Source organism: Crocodylus porosus, unplaced genomic scaffold (assembly GCF_001723895.1).
Source record: "Crocodylus porosus isolate Cpor-Errol unplaced genomic scaffold, CroPor_comp1, whole genome shotgun sequence".
Lineage (NCBI taxonomy): Eukaryota > Metazoa > Chordata > Crocodylia > Crocodylidae > Crocodylus > Crocodylus porosus.
This window is the reverse complement of record NW_017728915.1, coordinates 1730744-1751718: the sequence shown is the minus strand read 5'-3', so window position 1 is coordinate 1751718 and position 20975 is coordinate 1730744. Positions and strand designations below refer to the sequence as shown.

Sequence of the window (20975 nt, the reverse complement as noted above, 5' to 3'; positions counted from 1 at the left end):
CTGGGTCCTGTCTCATCCAAAGGTGGATTGCAAGGCCCATCAAACAGAGCACACCTCACACCACATGTGTATAGCTGCAGCTGGAGGGAAATCCAAACCACCTCATCCTCCTGCCTCATCCAGTCTGATGGCCCCACCACTTTGGGCACTAGGGAACCTGGATCTGCAGGTCCTCGTCTTCATCCAGGTCGCTGGTGCCATCGCCAGGGTCCTCGGGGCCAAATCGGGAGCTCCGGATCTTTCCAAAGAGTGGTGTGTTCTGCTGTCTGCGTAGCCTGGGGTGGGTAAAACCAGAGCAGAGACCAAATTGCTGGAGAGGCTGCAAGAGGGACAGCAGCCAGTGCCCTCATGCTGTGCCTCAAAAGAGCCTGTATGTACAAACCCCTCCTTCTGTCTATATGTGTGTGTATATATATGTGTGTGTGTGTGTGTGTGTGTAGTTATCTATCTACACACACACACAAATATACATATCTATCTATCTACATGTACAAAGATACACACATGAACATAAATCAAGCTCCATATATATATATAAGCGTCCATCTAAAACAAAGGTGGGCAGTTATTTTGGCTGAAGGGCCGCTTAATGAGGTTTGGTGAGCTTTTGAGGGTCACATGGGTAGACCCACCCCTACCCCTGACCTTTGCTGCCAGAAGTCCCTTCTCATGCCCCCCCAGAAATACTCCTTTTGGGAGGGGGTTGCCATCTTAGAACCAGAAAAATAACCAAATCATGCAGTAAAAGTCAAACACGTACCATAACATTTTAATTGTATTATAAAAAATATTTTTGTCATGATTTGTGTTTGTATAGTGTATATAGACGCGATTGCATGACTCAAAAATAAATTCTTAAGTCTTGTATATTGTGGGGGGGTGTGCATGGTGGGGTGTGGGTTTGTGTGTTGGGTTGGGAGGGGGCGTGGCTATGCTTGGGGGCATAGGGTAAGTTCGGGTGTGTATATGTGGGGGGTTTGGGGGGCAGGGTGTGGGTGTGTGGCATTTGTGGGGTGTGAGGGGGGTATGGGGACCCCCCCACACTCCCCCCATGGCACAGAAGCAGCAGGCAGGGGTGCTTGGGGTGTTGATGCTCAGCGGTGCACAGCTCCAGCTAGGGAAGCAGGGGCCTGGACACCCTTCACTTCCGGCAGAGTCCTGGGACCTGCGTGGCAGGGAACAGTGAAGGCAGCTGGTTCCAGTGTGTGGAGTTTCCCTCCAGTGGCATGTGAGTGCAGGGGCTGTGCATGCATGGTGGGAAGCACTCGTGATAGCTGGCCCAAAAGGGCTGTAGCCCTCACCGTGATGTGCAGCACTGGCCAGAGCCATGTGCTGCTGAGCACCAGTGCCTGCACCGGGCACCAGTACCCAAAGTGCCTATGTCTGCTGCTGTTGCCATCGGTGGGGGCTGCACGCCATGTGGGGAAGTGTGGGAGGAGTGCCCCCACCTTCCTCACCCTCCTTCACGCCCACACCCTGCCCATCCGAGCTGTGTACTCCCACCACCTCCCTGAGTATGGGCTCCATGCTGCCGGCAGCCCCAGGCCCATGATCCCTGCCCCTGCCCAGCTGTACCTCCCTGCACGCCTGCTCCCCCCCCCACAACTTCCCTACCTGTTGCCGGAACGAGGGATGCTAGTGAAGCAGAGCAGGTCCCCCGGTGGCTGCAGCGATGACAGCAGCAGCCCTGCCTGGAAGCTCCACACTGGGCAGGCCAGGACCGTATGCCCACAAGGGTGGGAGTGAGGCACAAGAGGGGATGTTGTGGGGGGCGGGGTGTATACATGGGTGCCTCGCTCTCACCCTCATAGGCAGAAGGGCTGGGCAGGGTACAATTCATTGGTGGGCACCGCAGGCCTGATGAATGTGCCTGGCAGGCCAGATCCATTCCATGGGCTGTATTTTGCCCACACCTGGTCTCAAAACTACCTAGGTCCTATGTATGTTCCCTCTCCATTCATCCATCTGTCTGGTTCTACACATATACATGTCTTCACATATGTCAGTCTATCACCATATGTTCCTCTCTCTCTGCCATGGTTCTCTCCCTTTCCCAGCAGATGTCCCCCCTTCTTTCTGTCCATTGACTCTTGTACCATGACTGTTACTGTGGCTTCAGGGCCTACCTACCCACAGGCTTCACTGACCTTTCTGTTCACCCATTATAGCTGCCAAGGCCCCACTGTGAGGACAAGCCCCAGAGGGAGGTGTGCGCAGTATGGAACACACATCATGCTATAAACACCACAGCGCTTGCTTTCTCTGTGTTGCCTCCTTGTGGCTTTGCATCTTCTCAGGTGCTGGGAATGAAGGCTGGAAACCACATGGGGCTGATATAAGGAGCTGTGGAGGAGCAGGTCCCCTGCATCTCATCCAAAACCTCCCCTCTCCCTTCCCCTCCCACCCCAAGTCCCACAAACATGCCATTGTCATCTCCCTGTTGAGACCCTCTCACCCACTTTCCTAAGCAGAGGCCCCAGGCACCTTTCAAAACAATCCCTGTGACTCAACACAATAAGAAGAGCTGGTACTGGATTTCTGTGGATTTTAGTGCCCAGCTAGATTGAAGGGTGCAGCCCCTGGGGAAGATGCTGGCTTGGATTTCTGTGTCCAGCCAGGCCAGACTCCAGGGCCCAGATCTGCAGGCAGAGGTGTGACAGTCAGCTGGAGCTGGGAGAAGGGCAAAGACCTGTTTTCTCTCTTCCCCCTCCTGTCCTGGGCTCCACATTTCAATTTCATCAGCTAAGTGGGTGTTACCTGCTGATAAAGCCAAATCTGAACAGCCCTTCCCTCCATGGCTCCAAGCAGCACTTAATGGACTTTTGATTAAAGTGACCAAGTTCACTTAAAGCCCTTTTCAGATACAGGGTACTTAGCAGCAGCACATAATTGTCTAAAGCTGTTTATCTGGGGAGGAAGGGAGGTGGAGGGGAGGAAGCAGGAGGAGGAGAGCAGGCCCAGCTCTCCCAAAGCAAACTCAGCATAAGAACTTCCAGTGCACTGCAGGGCCTGGACACCCAGGATTTCACTGCACAGGACTCTCATCGCCACTGCTGGGGATGAGGGTCTCCTAGTGCCTCCATGATCTGTCAGGGCATCTCATTATGGCTCTGAGCTGGATGCACAGACCCCAGCCTCCTGAAGCAAGGCCTACATGGTAAATGTGCTGTGCCAGGCAGCAGTGCCCTCCACTAGGTCACGTGGCTGTGCACAGGCTGCCTCCTAAATTGGAAACAGTAGAGCCAGGTCCGTGTGGCATTTTGGGCTGGCTAATTAGCACTGTTGGGGCAATTTGCCTCCCTCCAAGCTAATTAGTTTGCCCTGCTGATGATTCTAGAGGCAGCTGGCACAGAGGAGATTGGAGCCAGGCACTGTGTAAGTTTATGGCACAGACACAGTCTGTCCCAGAACCAATTCAGACCCTGACCCAAATGCCACGACTCCTGTTCCCTTCTCAAGGCCGCCAGTTCTGGGTGTTTGTCCCCAGATTTCCCTAGTGGAAAGAGCAGGGGCAGGGATTTGTACTGTGCTCTATGACAAACTGGTTTTGCAGGACTGGGGGTGGGATAGCTTGGATGTAAGCCACACAATAACCTTCTAGACCCACCTCACTCCCATTCTGGGCATTTTCTAGGGGGGTTGTTTCTCCTTAATATGACCCTCCCATGACCTAAGGCTGGGCTGGAGTCTCAGCAGCATCCAGCTGCCTCTGGGGCCAGGCCTCTGCCAGACTAGCACACAGCAGAATAGCCTCTGAGCAATCCCAGCTTGTATGGCCCCTAAATGGCAGCTCTACCTCTTCCCTGCCCCCTTTGCTAAGGCTGCAGTGGGGGACGGGCATTTTGGCTACACCGGCGTGTGACCAGGGAGATCTGATGGTCTCCAGCCCCTGTGAGCTGCCTGAGCAAAACAGATGTGGCCCCTTCACATTAAACCTGGGAATATCTGTGGAGGACGGGGATCCCCTGGGGTCCTCCTCAAGGCTAGAAACCAGTTAATGCTGCAACACTGCTCAGAACCAGGGAGTGAGGCTGGCGGGGGGGGAGCCCTTTTTGCACCTGCACATATGCCCTCCTGGTCTGTCCTGAACCCAAATCTTCCAGTGTCCTGAAGCATCCCTGAATGAGCATTTTGGCTGTCTCTGCTGCTGATATGACTGGGTGATTGGGTCCTAAGCGGCCACACCTAACAGCACATTTGACACTGTATACTTACCGGTGCTATACTTCTCTGCTGGGTCACTAGGGCTTCCTGGACACCCTGTTCCATTTGTTTTGTGCTGCAGCAAACTCAGCCTCACTACGAGGCTTTCCCGGTAATCCCCCCCAATCTGTAAAGGCAGGTTAAGACGCTGCCCTTCATCAGAAAGTGCTTTCATATGTACCAATGTAGGCTGCTGTGTAAGGGTGAGGCACAGCTACCCCTGCAGAAGGGTGTCTCTGGACCCTATTTTGATAGCAAAAACAGTACCCATGATGACTTTCAGTTCAGGACTGGGTGACTCACCAGAGCCATGGAGAGAGAGGAAGGAGCAGCTCTGTACCAAGCACTGCTCCTGGCAGAGCTCCACTGCTCCCTGCAGCTAACAGGGGGCTGCTGGTCACCATCAATAGGTTTTGCATCAAGCCCATATGCTCTTTGTCAATGGGAAGCTCTTAGTATTTTTAGTTCCTCTCTCTCCATAGCATTAAAATGCATTGGCTGAATTTATGAGTCAAATTTGAAATCAAAGGGCTTGAGACTGTGATGAAAACAGCTCTCCCGTCATCCTCTGGGCCAAATGGACACATTTGCTGCATTTTCCTGGAAAGCATGAATTATTTAGCAATAGTGTAGTGGGGGCTCTGGGGCAGGGGGATGGAAGGAGATGAAACCTCCATTATTCCTGTATGATTTAATGAAGATGTCCCAATAAAATAAAATAAGATTTAAAAAAAACCCCAGCTGCCTCCGCAAGGCACTCTGGATGGGGCAGAATCGATTTGTCTTGCATCCATTTCAGCATTTTATTGCTGAAGAGGCATAGGGGGAAAAGAAGGGAACTTTTTAAGAGCCATAAAACCCAAGTGCCTTTCAGACCACAAGTCATTCCTCTGGCCTGGTGCGACCTCCCATTCACTGTGCTCTCCCCCCACAGCCCTGATAGCTCAATCTAAACAGAGGACTTTGAAGAATTTGAGACTTGCTTGCTGCTTGGATTGTTTCTTACCAACAGTATAGCAGAGGACTATAGCAGCAAACTCAAAGGGTGAATTCAAAGGAGCCTTACTGCATGATGGGCAATGAGAAATGGGTCCAGAAGACTGGAACCTAGGTTGCATGGCTGACCACAGGATGGGATGATTACAAACAGACAGATTGTATAAGTGATGCTTTTAATGTGTAAGCCTAGACTAGTATATTTTCCCTTACTGAGAGCTGAAGCAAGCTGTGTTCTAGTGAAAGTCTTCCAAGCTATCCCAGCCCCGGCACATCCTAACTGCAGTGAAATGGTGATGCTAACTCTCCTGGCATGGCTCATCTGCTGATTGCACATGGATTTGTAAAGGATGGGTCCATGAATCCCATTGCACAGAAGATAGAAGAGAAGCGGGTACTTGCCCAAAGACAGAACTATGCCAGGGCCAAGCTCTTCTAAAAGGACTGGTGATTTTGGGTTCTGAAATGATCCACCAGAAAAGGGCTTTGTTGCCAAAGGGGGCATGATAAGCATACTCTGACAGTCAAAACCCTGGAAGGCATCCCAAATTGGGAACCCCAGAAAGGAGAAGCTCCAAACCATTTATCACTTTGGTGAATCTTGGTGCGGATCTCTTGACCCAGAGCAGTGGGACCAGACCACATTATCCCACCCATGCTGCCCACAGGTAATGCCTATGCCAGTTATGCTCAGCTTTAGGGCATAGAGCTCTTCCTAGCACATGCTGTAAACCAGGTGGACCACCAGGATGAAGCCAAACTGAGAAGTCATCTCTGCAGCCCCTTAGGTATCAGTGGACATAAGAGATGTGCATGTGTTGCCTTTCACAGAACAAGGAATCCAGGACTTGGGACAAGTCCCATCTTGCTACCTGCAGCTTAGTGACACTGATGACCACAGCATGAGTGAAGAGATGGTGTCAATAGCTGGGGTCCGTGACTCCAGGTTGCTTTGCTCACTCTATTATAGCAGCATGTGGTGTTTGGCACAGGAAGTAAGAAACAGTAGTCAGAGGCCAATGAAAGTATCATACTTGCCCTAGCTGGATCCAGCTCCCATTCTGCTCAGTGTCACCTGTCACACAACAGAGAACCTAGAGGGTGATGAGCCCCCCTACCCCCAATCTTTGACAAGCCTATCAGTACCCCTCAAAATACAGTTGCTGAACTCATTCACTTTCATTCCAGGTTCTCCTCACCTTCTCTATGTGGCTGCACTTTTGCAGAGACAAGACCCCAGAAGTAATGACCACCCTTTTTATGAGTACTGTCTACCCTGATCTCCACCCATCCCACCTCACTGCTGTACCATGGCATCTCCACTTGTAATATTCACAAGGCCTTTGTACTGGGTGTATCCAAAGCCTTGTTTCACCTGTCTTGTGATATGGTATCATCTTGCTCATGTGAACTATGACAAAATAATTTAGAAGAACCTTGCTCTGCTGAAGGAACTCTGACAGCAGAGGGTCCTGCCCCCTTGCCCATTACAGGAACTATAATGTGTCCATGCTGGGGTCATTACTTTGTTCACATATGGTACTTAAAGGGGAATGGTGGAGCGAAACCATATCTGAGACTCGTTTTGGCTTCTTTGTGATGCACAGAGGAGAAGCCTGGACTTTCTCCCCTGCAAAGCTTCTCTGCATGTTTTTAAAAACAGGTCCTTACCTCACTTTCTTTGTTGAGGGACCATGGCAAGATCTTGGGACAACCCATATAATGTCACCCTAGACTTCAACCCAAGCTAGGCCAGCTGCCACCTCTGGGAATGGGAGGGGATGTGTTGAGTGCTGGCCCAGGAGAGGACAAGAATCCCATACACATCCCTTGGATGTGGGTAAGGAGAGTCTGAAGCTGGGCCTCCTGCCCTCATGTCACAGTACTGCTTGTGCCCTCCAGGGTTTTAGGACAAGGTTACCAGCAAAAGGGAAAGGTTAATAGGTCTCCCCTTCTCCAAGCAGAAAGAAAATAACCACACAGAAAAAAAATGCTTTAAAATGCCCCGCAGGGTGTCTTGCAGGTGACCAAGCAGCAGCTGCAAAGTGCAAACCAAGTCTCCTTGTGTGAGACTGCCTGAGCAGCTGTGAGAAGCAGGAAGGTTTGGGTGTTGCTAGGGGATGCTGCCCTTGGCTTTCCAAACTGCTGGGATGGAGGTAGATTTTCCCCTGCTTTTAGCTTCCAGACCTTTCGTGAATTAAAGTGACAAAAAGACAGAGTGAGCGTGAAGGAGAAAGCAGGCCCCTGCAGACCCTGGCGATCCATCACTACACATGCTGATAAGTTGTATCTTTAAAAGCACTTGCCCGACATTCCCTCCTCATAAAACTTCCTTCCCTCTCCTCCCATCAGTAGCTGACAGGCATCCCTTGTGGGAAGGGGGAGATGCTAAGTGGATTAGCCCAGTTTGGAAAGTCGTCTTGCTGTAGAGCAGCAATTTCTCATGAGCAGGAGAATTTCCTTCAGCTGTACTTGATAAATAATTCACGGGTCAGATTCCTCCCCGCACCTTTCCCTTCCTTGGTACAATCCTCCTCCAGTCGTCATTCCCAGCAGGAGGCATCAGACTAATGTGTATCCAGGGACATGCAAATAGCTCCCACAGGAGTTTGCCCAAGGACCCAAACAACCTTCCCTTAACTAGTTATGGCATCATTTGTGGTTTAGTGACTTTGGGAGGTACAAGTCAGGAGACATGAGGTCTCCATACAAGTTCCACCAAAAAGGCAGAGTCAGGGTTAGGTTTGGGTACTGCCTGGCTTCAGTTTGGTTATGAGAGACCCTTGCTCGGTCACAGCACCCATCAGGTGGGAAGATTCTGAGTGCCTCCTGGGTCTGACAGTGGCAGTGGATCAGATCACAGGGGACAGAAAGAAACAAAACCCAAACCAAACCTCAAGCTGTCAGTGGTAGAGGGAGCTACCGCTCAGAGACCTGGATCCCACTGTGGAGGCTTGTTCAGCTGCCCAAGCCCTGGTGAGATGTTAAACCTCTCCCAAAGGTTGCATGCATGATTTTATTTCAGTTTAAAATAGGCAGATTCTGGTTTAGGTAACGTAGATCAGAAACACGTTTAAACTAAGCTGAAATGGTCCCCTCAAATTGAAATGAGTGTGCACACTGGGATTAACTAACCTGTTTCACATTTGGGTGTAAAGAGAATCCTGCTTAATCCAGTGCAAGTTGTGCATTGCCCAGCCCTGCCTCTCCCATTTACATCATCAGTGTCTATTCCAGCTCTTGTACCATCGTGTCTTTGCTTCCCTCTCCTTGTACTACTTGCTTTCTGATATGTCTATTCTTCTACCTCCCCAATGACTCATCCCCAGCCTTCACTTCCTCTCTCTCACCTTCTTCATGCCCATCCTCCCAAACAGTTCTTCCCCTATGCCTTATCTGCATGGGCTTCCCATGGGCCTGTGGGGCCCCTCACCTGGACTGCAGGTGCTCCAGCTGCACTTGGAGATTCTCACTTTGTTCTGTCTGCTCATCCAGGGACCTCTGCAATTTCCGGGCCTGGTTATGGGCTTCATCCAACTGCAAAACAGACAGAAATGCAGCTGTCTTCAGCTGATGGTTGAAACTAGCAAAAGCAGAAAGCCAGAGTCCTTTGCACCCCATTACCCCAAGCACGGACACACACATATGGTCTGCAGGATAGGCCATGTGTTTGAGAAGTGAGGATGATGCCTATGGTACAGCTGACCACGGCAGGAGGTGGGAAGGTGGTAGCACTGAATTACTTGGATGTTTAGACTTGTGTGTTGGTTTTGGCCTCTCTTGATGGCTGGATTGACATGAAACTGGATAGCTGGGTATTAGTCACAGGCACACAGACCATCCCTAAGTGATGATTCAAATCTCATCCACATTCCAAGTTATTATTTTTTTAAGGTATTTGCATGGCACATGTGAAATGAACTTTGTACAGGCTCATATAACAAGAATTGCCTCTCCCATGGCCTGTAGACAAGCCAAGATGCCTTGGCTGCCCTTTTGCATCTAGATGTGGTTTCACAAGATCAGCATGGAGACTTGTTGGCAGTTTACCCACACAACAGGGACAGAATGGACCAGCAGCACCATACACCTCTCTCACTGCCAATCTAGAGTGGCCATCTTGAGGGATGGAGTCAAACCTTGTCCAACAAGAATCAGTTGTTGGCATGAACAGTGACCTACCCACTTGGAACTGACTTGACAAAGATCATTCAAGAAGCCAGACCTCCACTAGGATATCTTATGGTGGGAAGTGCCAAATCTACAAATCCAGACCAGAAGCCTTTCCAGAAACCAGACCAAAGCTAAACTTTGGACCCAACACAGGGGCAATCAGCAGATTTAGGATATGTCTTTGTTAATTTAAGCTCCTCTCATGGCTCCTGCCAAAAAATAAGCCCCTCACCCCACTCCTCAACTACTTTTCAGCAGCAGTCTTGAAAGCAGTGTAGAGATAGTATAGAGCCACCCATAAGCATAGTTTCTCAACCCGTGGTATGTGTACACCTGGGGGTATGTGAGACATAGGCAGGGGGTACACGGGCACTGAAAACCCCTGTAGCAAGGGAGCACCACTGTTCCCCACACCACTGCCAGGTTTCCGTCCAGCTGCTCTCTCCGCCCCCCAAGCCGGACACAAATGGCTGCAGGAGGGGGACGGCAGGCGCACAGATACCCACACACTCTCCGCCGACCCAGCCACAGGCAGGTAAGTTTCTTTCTTTATCCTGCCTGGGCTTGGGGGGAGGTGGGGGAGGCAGACCAAGACCCCCACAGTGTAGGAGGGAGTGTGGTAGGGGCAGGGTGCTGCCCCACTCTCTCCTGCACTGTGGAGATTGCCCCATGACCCGGCCCGCCTGGGGCCCTGTTCACCACACGGAGGAGGGAGCAGGTTGCTGCTGCATGCTGGGACTGGCAGCAGCACCTGGCTCTTCCCAACGCTCGGGGTGGGCTGCATTGATGGGAGGGGAGCTGCTGCCACTCCAATATTCACTGTAGCCCTCTTCAATCTGCCCCCCCAACACCACCACCGAATGCTGGGAAAAGGCTGATGCCGCGGCCAGCTCCTGCCTGTAGCCAGCCTGGGCTCTGGGCAGCTGCAGCAGGCAGGCTGCAAACAGCCTCCCAGGCTCCGCAGCCCCGGCCTCGGCTCTGTGCTGGTGGTGACTGCATGGGTGCCTCAGAGCAGAGAGCAGGTTTATCCCTGCTGTCCGCTCTGAGGCACGTGTGCAGTCTCCACCAGCATGGATCTGATGCCGGGGCTGTGGAGCCTGGTGCAGCTGTTTGCAGCCTGCCCACTGCCTGCTGCAGCTGCTCAGAGCTCAGGCTGGCTACAGGTGGAGGCCAGCAGCAGCACTGGGCTTTTCCGGGCTGTGTTGCCTCAGGGGCCCCCACACTGTCGACTCTGAGGCACACGTGCACCCACCAGAGCCCTGAGCAGCTCTTTGCAGCCTCCTGGCTGCAGCCAGCTCAGGCTCTGGGTAGCTGCTGCCAGCCACAGAGCCCAGGATGCCTGCAGCAGGGCTTGCAACCTCCCAGCCACCTGCTGGGAACAGCCTCAGCTCCATGACTGGCAGCAGCTGCCTCCTTTTCTATCTCTCTCTCTCTCTTTCACCCTCTTTTCCTCTCTTGGCCTCTTTTCCTCTTCTCAAAACTATGGAAGCATTGTGCAATGCTTTAAATTCCCCAGTAATAATTTGACATGCCACACTTTGCACAGCACTGGGTTCAGACCTCCTAGCTTTGGCCAGCATCACCTCTAGCCCGGGTACATACTTCAGTTGTGCACCCCGATGTAAAAGATGCAAAAAAAAAAGATGTAAAACCCTACCCACATCGGATCAGACATTTGTGATATCGCAGCCTTATATACACAGCCCTTCTTCCAACATAAGGCACACATTAGTCTATAAATATAAAATCCCATGGAAAATTGAGTGTTGGTGTCCTTATTAATATTTTCAAAAGTTAGGGGGTACTTGCTGCTTAAAAGGTTGAGAAACACTGCCCTAAAGTGTCTTGTGATACCCAAGAGGGAAGGCTGATGGTCCAATTTGACCTTCCATTCAATGAAGCAACAAAGCTGCTGAGTCCCAGCCCAACACTGTCCTTCCTGTCTAGCTGCTACAACCAGGTCCCCAGTGGCATCACAGTACTTTCTCAGCCTCTAATCAGACCAGTGGGCGATCTGCAGGATCTCAGGGACTGGGGGTCACTGCTGCTGATGAATGGGGACATCTGAATGGCCAGCCTCAAATCCCAGTTCTTTGCTGAGGGTGACTCCACTGGACTCTGCAGGCTCCCACCCCCCTGCACTGGAGTGACAGGCAGGGCATGTGTGCATGGACCAACCTCATCCTCTGCTTGGGCCAGCTCCTTCTTGAGTTCCTCCACTCGCAAGCGCAGCTTCTTCACCTCGCCCTCATGCTGCTCCACACGGCGGTTGGCATGAGCCAGCTCAGCTGTCTTCTCCTGGTATTGCTTCTTCAGCTTGGCATGGATGTGCTTCAAGTCAGCCAGCTCCTATGACGGGGTGGTGATAATTAGGGCATAGGTAGTGCTCAGATCAGAACAGGCGCAAGAGATGCACTAATCCATGGAATTGATAACCCTCTGCCGTCCTGTGGCCTCTTGAAGGCTCTCCAAGCACTGCACACATGCTAGCAGTGAAGTGAGGTTCCTACTGCCTCCCCCCTTACATGACTCAGCACTGTTATTCCCCTTTTAAAGATGGGGAAACCGAGTCACAGACAGGGAACATGACTTACTCAAGATCACATACAGTCACTGAGCTCCCGAAAGGGAACTGAACTCAAGTCCTGTACCCTAACCACTCTGTCTCATCTCTGTTTTCTTTAGTAAACTTGTCCCACCTGATTTCTTAAGGTGGTAGGTCACAAATGGATTTCAGGGGATTACAATCATAGAGAACAGAGGTTACAGATGGGCTGACTTGTTAGCAATGCCACCACTGCCTGACATGAGGAGCCAGGATCTCTTCTCCCACCCATTCAGGGCATCCCATGTCCTCTGTATAATCCTGTCACACTGAGCATGTACATGTGAACAGGGCCATGCCTCCAGATCCTGAGCTAGAACCAGGACACCACTGCCTCAAGGCTGTTGAGGAAGTAGCAAAGAGCAGGGCTGGAAGTGTCAAGCAGGGACATGGCTTTATTAGCTAGAAGCCCAAAGCCAGCTAAAGAACAGTGGGAAGAGCTGTAAGCACCAAGTACTCTCTGGTATCAAAAGGTCAAGTTCACTCTTGGCCTGTGGGGTTTCCTTAGGCAACAGTCTTCTCCTGAGGTCCTAACAGCCAAGCCCCACTGTTACTGGTGCCCATGCTGGGATGTCAGGGCCTGCCCCTGACAGTCTCACCTTGTTTTTCTCAAAGAGCTCAGCCTGGATGGTTTTGAGATCGGTGTCCAGTGCACTGGCTGTCTGCCGGCGTTTCCGGGCCAGCACCTCCTCCAGGTCCTCAATCTGAGCCCGCAACTTCTTGTTCTCCCGCTCCAGGTTCAGCTTCTCTGTCTCAAGGCGCTCGCGCTTCCCCCATTCTGCTGCATTCTCTGCTTGCAGCCGCTCCATCTGGGAGGGCCGGGTTGGGGACGGACAGAAAGAGAGACAGAGACACACATATGTCATGCCAAGCCAGAGGGTAACTGTGTGTTAGTTACTAAAAGTCAACCCAAGTAGCCCACAGAGGTGCCCTTTCTGTGCATGATGTCACCCCTTCTCCCACCATGGGCCTTTGTTAGGACTAGAACTCAAGGCCAAGACAGAGGCCTCTTCCACTTTAGCCACTGGAGTAACTCCCCTGCCTGGCAGCAGAACAGTTCTCATTTCCCTGTGGGCCAGGCATGAGAGGGAGACATCACTTGACTGGTGGTTATAGGAATTTCTCCCATGGAAGTGCAGAACCCCAACCTCAGTCCAAGCTGGATTTGGGAAATGTGCACTTGTTGGAGGCTCACTGATAAGCAAAGTATATGGACAACAGGAGTCGATCTAGCTGGCTGCTGGTCCAGGGTGTTCCAGTGTTAACATCCAGGGTGTATGTACCCAGTGCAGCCATGGATCAGTCCGGACACTAACACAAGAAAAGCCAGCATCTATCTTCACTCAGCTACTCCTCGTCTTCATTCTGCTCTCACATGATACATGGGGCAGTCTAAACTGGACCAGAACAAAGGCAGATGTGCCCTAGCAACCCTTTCCACTTCTGAGTCTCCACACCTAGCTCTGCCAGCAGCCTCAACTCCAAGCTGCACTCTTGGTTATTACCAGCCCACAGGGGCCTCGGTCTCTGCCACTGCCCCTCTATCCTGACCTGCAACACAAGCTGTCCCAGTCCTGTTGCTCCACAGCTCTGCTGAGACTTTCAGCCCCCACCACAGAACCCCCTGCTGTCCCAGCCTTGGCTCCTCACATACCTCAATGCTCTCCTGTTCTGCCCTGCATTTGTCCACCAGGCTCTGCCAATGCATCTCTACCCTGGCCTAGAGCATCCCCCGCAGTCCAAGACCAAAGCCTTGTTCCACAAGACACTGCTGTGCTGACTGTCCAGAACCCAAGTGAGGATGTTATGTGCAGGACAGCATGGGGTTGGCCCCCCTCCTAAATCCCACCATCTTTACTCTTTAAGGTTAGCCTGAATTTGCCCCTTACAGCCTCATCTGCCTCTCTTCTTTAGCTCTGTGTTGTTCTTCACTCTCCCAAATGCCTCCAGTCCCTTCTGCTGCCTGTGAAATGCCTTTGCCACTTCCAAGGTTCAATGAAAGACCCATTTCCTCAGCAAAGCATTCAAGCCCTCGTGACGCCCCACACTCAGAGGGAACTTCATTTTGTTTTGTTCTGTTTTTGTTCCCAGGTGCCTATGCATCATAAAGGAGGGACTAGGACCTGGTATCCAGTTGGCCCCCATCTACTACTGGTCAACACCCAGTATGCTCAAAGTGCTCTCTAGTCGGGTAACATGGGGAGCCCTGAAGCAGAAAGGCAGGACCACCCCTCTGCTAGAATGGAAGGCAGCAGTGAGCATGGGTCCTCTAAGGCGAAACACATTAGTGAATAGGCAGTGCTCAGGGATGGGGGCTGTATTGGGACCCTGCTTCCACTGCTTCAAGCTATTCTGTTAACAAATTTGGGTTGAGATGCTGAGATCAGGTGCCTGGATGTCCCATTTTCACTCATCTTCTTGTGAGCTGAGCCTTCAGAGACTTCTAGGAGCCTGAAGCATTTCAGCCCTAAGGGGGTGATGGTACCTCCTGCATACACCCCACACCCTCACCTCTGTGCGAAGCTCTGCCAGCTTCTTGTCCATGCTGGAGCGGGCCCCCAGCTCATCCTCCAGGTCCTCTGAGATCCGCCCCAGTTCATCCTGGTGGAGCTCCTTCAGGATGTTCAGCTATGGGGAGATGGAGACATGCAGAGAGGGTTCTGCAGCACTGTGAACCATACTGGCATTAAGTCCTGGCTGAACAGGGAACCAGCAGGTGTGAAGATATCACAGGAAACAGCCTGGGAATCCTGCTTCCTGATAGATACCTGGAAGGACGTGGGTGGTAGCTGCACTCACTGGCATTTGAACCTGCTCTAATGCCACACACTCTGCAGGAAATCCTGCCGCTGCAGCAGATCAAGGATGGGCCTGCAGATGTAGGATGACTGGCACCTCTGAGTGGGCTCACAGTCACTACACAGGCCAGTAAGGAACTGTCTCCTGAGTGAACCCTGTTTTGTCCCTACCTTCTGACTCAGTGGCTGTAGCAAGGACACCCAAGTCAAACTTTACTGAGGGCCACTGGCAAGGTGCTACTTCTGATGGAAGACTGCTGCTGGGTAGGGGAGGGGAGGATCTGCTCCGATTGGGTGTGATCTGCAGCACTTTTGCAGGCAGGAAACCAAACTAACTCTGGATTAATAAATGGACCAGCAGTGAGGATGTAGGACTCACTGTTCAGCTTTTCAGATCCTTTTTTTGCTCAATAATGAATTATAGTGAGTACCAGAGATTGCCCTGGTGGGCTGCATCTGGCCCATGGGAATGTATGTTGTTCACCCCCATACTACCAAGGAGCTCACTTACATACCTAGTTAAGTCAATGGTGCCAATTAATGCTCTTCTCAGGCTTTGTGGAATGGTTTCCTGGAGCAGGGCCTCCCTCTAGTGGATACTAAACATTAGCTATCTCAGGTTACTCAAGACAGAGAAACACAATGAAACAATCTCCCACCTCCCTGTAACCTCTGGACTTTCAGAAATGGCCAGGTCAACTGTGCATGCCTCTCCTCTCTGCAAGCACAGACAGGATCATGTCACATCTGAGCAACCTTCTGCCCCTGGCTCCTCTCTGGGCCTCGGGGGCATGTCTGCATGGCACTGTACAGTGCTCGGGAGCACTGCTGAGAAAACAGGCTAGAACAATGGCAACTGTTCTCCTGAGCTCAGCTGATCCCCACAGTGGTGCTGGGTGCACACCTCGAAGGAGCTACATGACGTGTGCGATGCAGGACAGACCAAACTCCCCAGCACTGTTGGATGTGATATAGGCATCCCCGGGACACCTGGGATGTGGTCAGACCATCTTGCTCACCTGTTTGAGCACTTCTTGCTTGTTTTTGTTCAGCTCCTCATACTTGATTTTCCACTGGCTGAGCTCACCCTCCAGCTTCTCGATGTTCTTGCTGAGTGACAACTTATCCCTAAAACAGAGGCAACAGGGTGTGGGTGGACAGGATCTAATAGAGCTAAGATAAGGCTCCCACTTCTCCCAGCACCTGGCCCCAGGGGGATCCCAGGGACTCAAGTCTACTCCTAGGGGCATATATCTTTTAAATGGCACCCTAAAGACTACTTGTGGGCATGCCAGATTGCAACTGGTACCATGGGTGATGACATGGACTCTGCAGTCTTGGGAGAGAAAGATTATTTTCTTCCTAGGGTATCAAAGAATATATCTACATCTACAAGAGTGGAGATAAGTCATTTGCCCATTAAGACTGTTGGGAAAGAATCTCAGCTGGTGTACACCAACATAATACCACTGAACATATTGGCATAGTTTTTTTTTCCCCAGATACTAGCCATGAGTTTGGGTTTGATTTGCATAAAATTTCCCTTTGGCTCGAGCAACTGGATTCTTCTCCATTTGAATTCTGGGCCCAAAAACTCAGTGAAAAACACAGAGCTCCCTCTGGCTTCAGGCTGTTAACAAGAGCAGCTATGAGCCACATCATATGTGGGTTAGCTTGAGGTATAACTCAGATCACTTGAGGGCTCTTCAAGTGTTAGGGAACCTGAGAGTCAAGCAGCCAGCAGGTGCTTGATTGTGGCAACCATTTTAAAACACTGACTGCCTATATAAATATAGCAGTTTTCTACTGGCAGTAAAGGCAGAAGCATTGCCTAGCTGAGCTGCAGCAGGAAAAACCATGAGGTAAGGGCAAGAACTGATGGGGATAGCTAGGAGACTCCTGGTCCTGGGCCTAAAACTGCACCCTGCTGAGAATGGGTGGCCTGGTAGGGCTCCTGGTGGTATGGGAGTCCCCAGGAAATGCCAGGCCAGTTACCACCTGGGTAAAAGGTGGGTTGAGGTGCCTTAACTCCTATCCCCCACAAAACTGTGGGTACAAGGGGGCCAGGCACAGCTATGGCCACCTGAGCCCAAAGAGGGGTAAGATCCAGATGAGGCCAGGTACAGCTGTGGCCACCTGAGCGTCCACAGGAGAGGGAAACCCTAAAGCCCTGAAGGATGGGGTAGATGTGTAACCCTAGAGAGGGGGTGGTAGTGAGGGCCTGCAAGAGGATTGTGTAGGGCTGAGGGTCAGCCTGAAGAGCAGTGCAGAGAGGGTGTGTTGAGTAGGGCTGTGGGACAGCCTGAAGGGCAGCACATAGGCCACCCCCCTGGAGAGCAAGTTGAGAAGTGTGGAGCCCCAGAGGGCTGGGGGCGTAGTGTACATTTATGTAAAGCTGCCCCAGGAGGGGCCAGGGCAAGCTTGGCCCAGGTCAGGAACTTGGCTGACCACTACCCAGGTGAGGGTCACGGGAGAGGCCCAAAAGACTACATCTGCCACCCAAGGCATGATCTGGATAAAGCCTATGGCCACTCCAAGAGGGACAAGTTCTTGATGTGAGAGGGGGTAGAGTGAGAGAGGCCCTAGTGAGAGGAGGGCAGAATTAATGTGCATGGGCAACTGGTGCCACCTTAGCTGCCTTCCCCAGCGACCAGTCAGTGACCAGTGGGGTCCCCTTGCGGCTGATCCTGTTTTGAGAACAGCAAAGTTGTGGCAGGTGAGACTGGGCAGACTGCCTCATAGACAGGTGGGTGGGCTGACATGAGACCTGGCTTCAAGAGCTGCCCCCGTCACACTGAGGTACATCTCAAGTTCAGTGCTTAGCTGCCTAGGCTACATATTAGCTCCCTGCCCTGCCTTGTGTGTCACGTGACTGCGCAGAAAGTGATGTAGCAGGGTGCACTCACTCCCGCTCTTTCAGCAGCACTTTCTGGGACTCATCCAGCCTCAACTTCAGGGCGGTCACTTTAGTGGCATCTTCCTCAATGACGCTCATGTCCTCCCAGAGCAGTCGGTTCCTCTCCTGGCGGGTGAAGGAAGTCCGGATGCTGACCACACTCCGCTGGTCCCATTCAGACCCTTCTTGTTTGCTCTTCAGTATGTTTTCCATCAGCTCAAACTCCTGGAAGGATGCATATTAGCCAAGAAGAAGGACCATCACAACAGTGCTGCTGTGTGCCAGAGCTTTCTCAAACCATCCATACAGACACAGCAGAGACCCAGCAACCTACCAGTTTCCTTCTCGCACCCCTTGTATTCTTTGAGACCACCTCTGCCCAACTCCTATTACTGTGGCCCTGCCCCCTATCATGTGGGCTGCTCAGGACCCCCCTGAATCTTCCCTTGCTGTACAACCTGTGCCAATGGCATGTGCCCTCCCTCTCCCCCCAGCCCTCATTGTGATGCTGGGAACCCCAGTTTCCCCTGCCGTGGAAGTAAGAGAGGCAGCTGCCGGGACCCATGACCTGCATATTCACCACCTGTGGCTTGCATGTGGTCTATGGGCTGCCAGCTGGACAACCCAGACCCACAGATCTGTTTTGCTGTGGATCACAAAGATCCTGGTTCAACAGGTTCAATGTCTCAGTCTTGGGGTTCCCATGCTGAAAGTAGTATGGGTGCCCGGATACAGAGGGATTTCAGCGCTTTCTGCAAATCATGGCTGGGCTGCACAGCTACTGTACAACGGAAGGGGTGCGGCACTCAGCAGCCTGTCAGCCAACCTTGTAACTACCACATAGGTGAGGCCAGTGGACTCACCTTGTACCAATGTAACTGTGCCACAGGAATGTAGGACTGGAAGGGGCTTTGGGGGCCTTAAAGTCCAATCCTCTGCATTTGTAAGTATATAAGTTGCAAACTAATCACAAAATCCTCTGACCATAGCCACAAAGCATGTCATAAAAACCCCTGCAAAGTGCAATAGGTAAAGAGGAGGGGAGAGAGGATTCCCCCAGTGCCCTGACTACTGCAGTGGCAGGGAATCTGTTGGAACAGAATATGCACAGATACTCCTAGAAGAGAAATAGGCCCCAAAATACTAAGGAAAGTCCACTAAGGATGCATCTATATGTGCAATTAAGGTGCAGCAATAAACTTTAGAACATATTGTGGTGGAGTGCGTTGCTCCTGGGCACAATGTTTGAACATGCACCCAGGACTGCAGCACACTGAGCTGGGTTGGAGCAGCCCCGGTTGGCAGGTGTCCAGGGGTAAGCCTGCCAGCCTGGCACTGTTCTGACCTGGCTCAACATGCTGCGGAGGAGCAGGTTGGGGCATGAGGATGCTTCAGTGTGGAGGCTAGCCAGCAGGCAGCCTCCACACTGAAGCACCCTTGTGCTCCAACAAGCTCCATCAATGTCTACACGTGCGCTGCTATAGAGTAAAACACTCTGCCACAGGATAGTACTTGTATTTACAAAATATAAACCTACAGCAGAGTTAATTAGTTTCCTCTGTCTTAATAGCACTGCATGTACAGACACTGAAATGTTTATTGTGGAGCTAATTTGGCAACTGCAGTAAATGTCTCATGTACATGTGCCCTAGATGGTTACCTCAGTTTAGTTATACCACTCCAGTGGCAAAGAGATGTTTCATTTATCCTGGGATAAGACATTTTACCCCAGGACAAAATGCAGTTGTGGAGACATCCATGTCCATTGTTCTGGGATAAATCATTAAAAAGTTTGCCAGATAAGAGGTAGTTAACAGTTTATCTCAGGATATTGCAAAGTTTGTCTGTACAGTTATCCCAGGATTGCATTATTGACCCAATGGCAGAAAAGCAGCACTTTATTTAGCTTCTCACTAAACATGGATTAGAAGGGTGATGTGTATATATACAAATCCTGGGATATTTTTGTTCTGGGATAACTCAGGTACAACTTGACCAGGGACAAATGCAACTTCTGATTCTATCCTTCCTTGCACTAAGCCAGTTAAAACCAGCACAAAACTGTGTGTGGCCAAGCCTACAATAATGATATTATTTTAGGCCAGCACTCTCCACTCTGAGTGGTCCCAGAGCTCTCCACTAACTGACTGCATCAGTCATGAGAGCACAGGTCTAGGTTTAATATGAGCCCAGGAAGCCGTAATTGTTTAAGTACAAGTACAATTTATCTTGATCAAATATAAAAAAGTGCATGTTGTTTTACGTGAAAAGTTATTTGCACAAGTTACAAGCTTATGTCTGTTCCCCAGTTCTTTGTCAATAGAAAGCTAAAATATTTTAAGAAATGCTGAGAAAGCTGCAGCAGCTGCCAGGAAGAGAATGCCAGTATGCAAGAACGTGTTGATGAGGTCAGTAGGTATTTTTATCGAAGATAATTTCTGCTGATTGTGGGCCTTGTGTCTGTTACCTCAGCTGGAGAGCTGGCAGCAAAAATCCCTGACTGTCCCTGATTTTCCCAGTTCTGAAAGAACATTTGATCTGTGGTCAACTCAGCTGATGTGGCAAAATAAAGGGTTATTCAGCAATTGATCTTCCCACCCTGATGTAAGGCCTAAGTACTGCCCACAAAGGGGATCGAGCCACAAAGATGATCCCATACACTGGGATCCATTTAACTGACCCCAAATCCACAAAAGAGGTCCCTGAGGAGGCACCCATAGGAAATAATCCTTATTATAGTTAAGCTACTGTGCGAAAGAACTGGGGCTCTTGCTCTCTCCTGCCCTGAACAGCCTGAAAGACCTAAGCTGGGGAGACAGTCAACCTGACCCACTTCCAACCTGAGGAAAGAGCCCACATGTGATAAGCTCTGACCAGCCAATACTGCCTCGTTCTGGCTAGCAAATAACAATTGTGTGAGTTAAAGACATCAAGGAATGAAGCAAAAGTTCAAGCTCATAATGAACACCTTTGTTTTAATAAACGGGCACCCCACCCATCTTCTCCTCTTTTTCCCTTAGCATGTATGAATGCATTAGTGATTGTGGGAACTCCTGCCATTGAATTGGCCAGTAGAGTTTATAGTGCTATTCAGAAGATGTTAGATGATCTCTAACCATTACCTCTAAGCTAAGTCTGTGGAAAGATTCTGAGCTAGAAAGATTTACTGGGTACCTAAGTAGATTAAGGCAGACAAGGTTCTTTGGGTAAATCTGGTATCTTTTATTAAACCAACTCAAATAATTGGAAAAATTCTTCTTTGCAAGCTCAGCCTGATGAAGTGTATTTATACTTGCAAAGAATT

The 20975-nt window shown here is 50.8% G+C and overlaps 1 protein-coding gene across 2 annotated transcripts in view; it reads right to left on the bottom strand.

The window, feature by feature from the left end:
* CCDC102A (coiled-coil domain containing 102A) overlaps nt 1-20975 on the bottom strand; it is a 28825-nt gene continuing 7850 nt past the window's right edge. Inside the window, exons 2-8 of one of the 2 annotated variants that reach the window (XM_019535505.1) lie at nt 17682-17896; nt 15795-15903; nt 14489-14605; nt 12577-12786; nt 11551-11721; nt 8633-8736; nt 1-275 (exon numbers count right to left, since the gene is read on the bottom strand). In XM_019535505.1, the coding sequence (XP_019391050.1) occupies nt 149-275; nt 8633-8736; nt 11551-11721; nt 12577-12786; nt 14489-14605; nt 15795-15903; nt 17682-17896 (1053 nt within the window). In that variant the 3' untranslated portion in view covers nt 1-148. The remainder of the gene's footprint in view (nt 276-8632; nt 8737-11550; nt 11722-12576; nt 12787-14488; nt 14606-15794; nt 15904-17681; nt 17897-20975) is intronic. The other variant, XM_019535506.1, reaches the window with a different exon arrangement.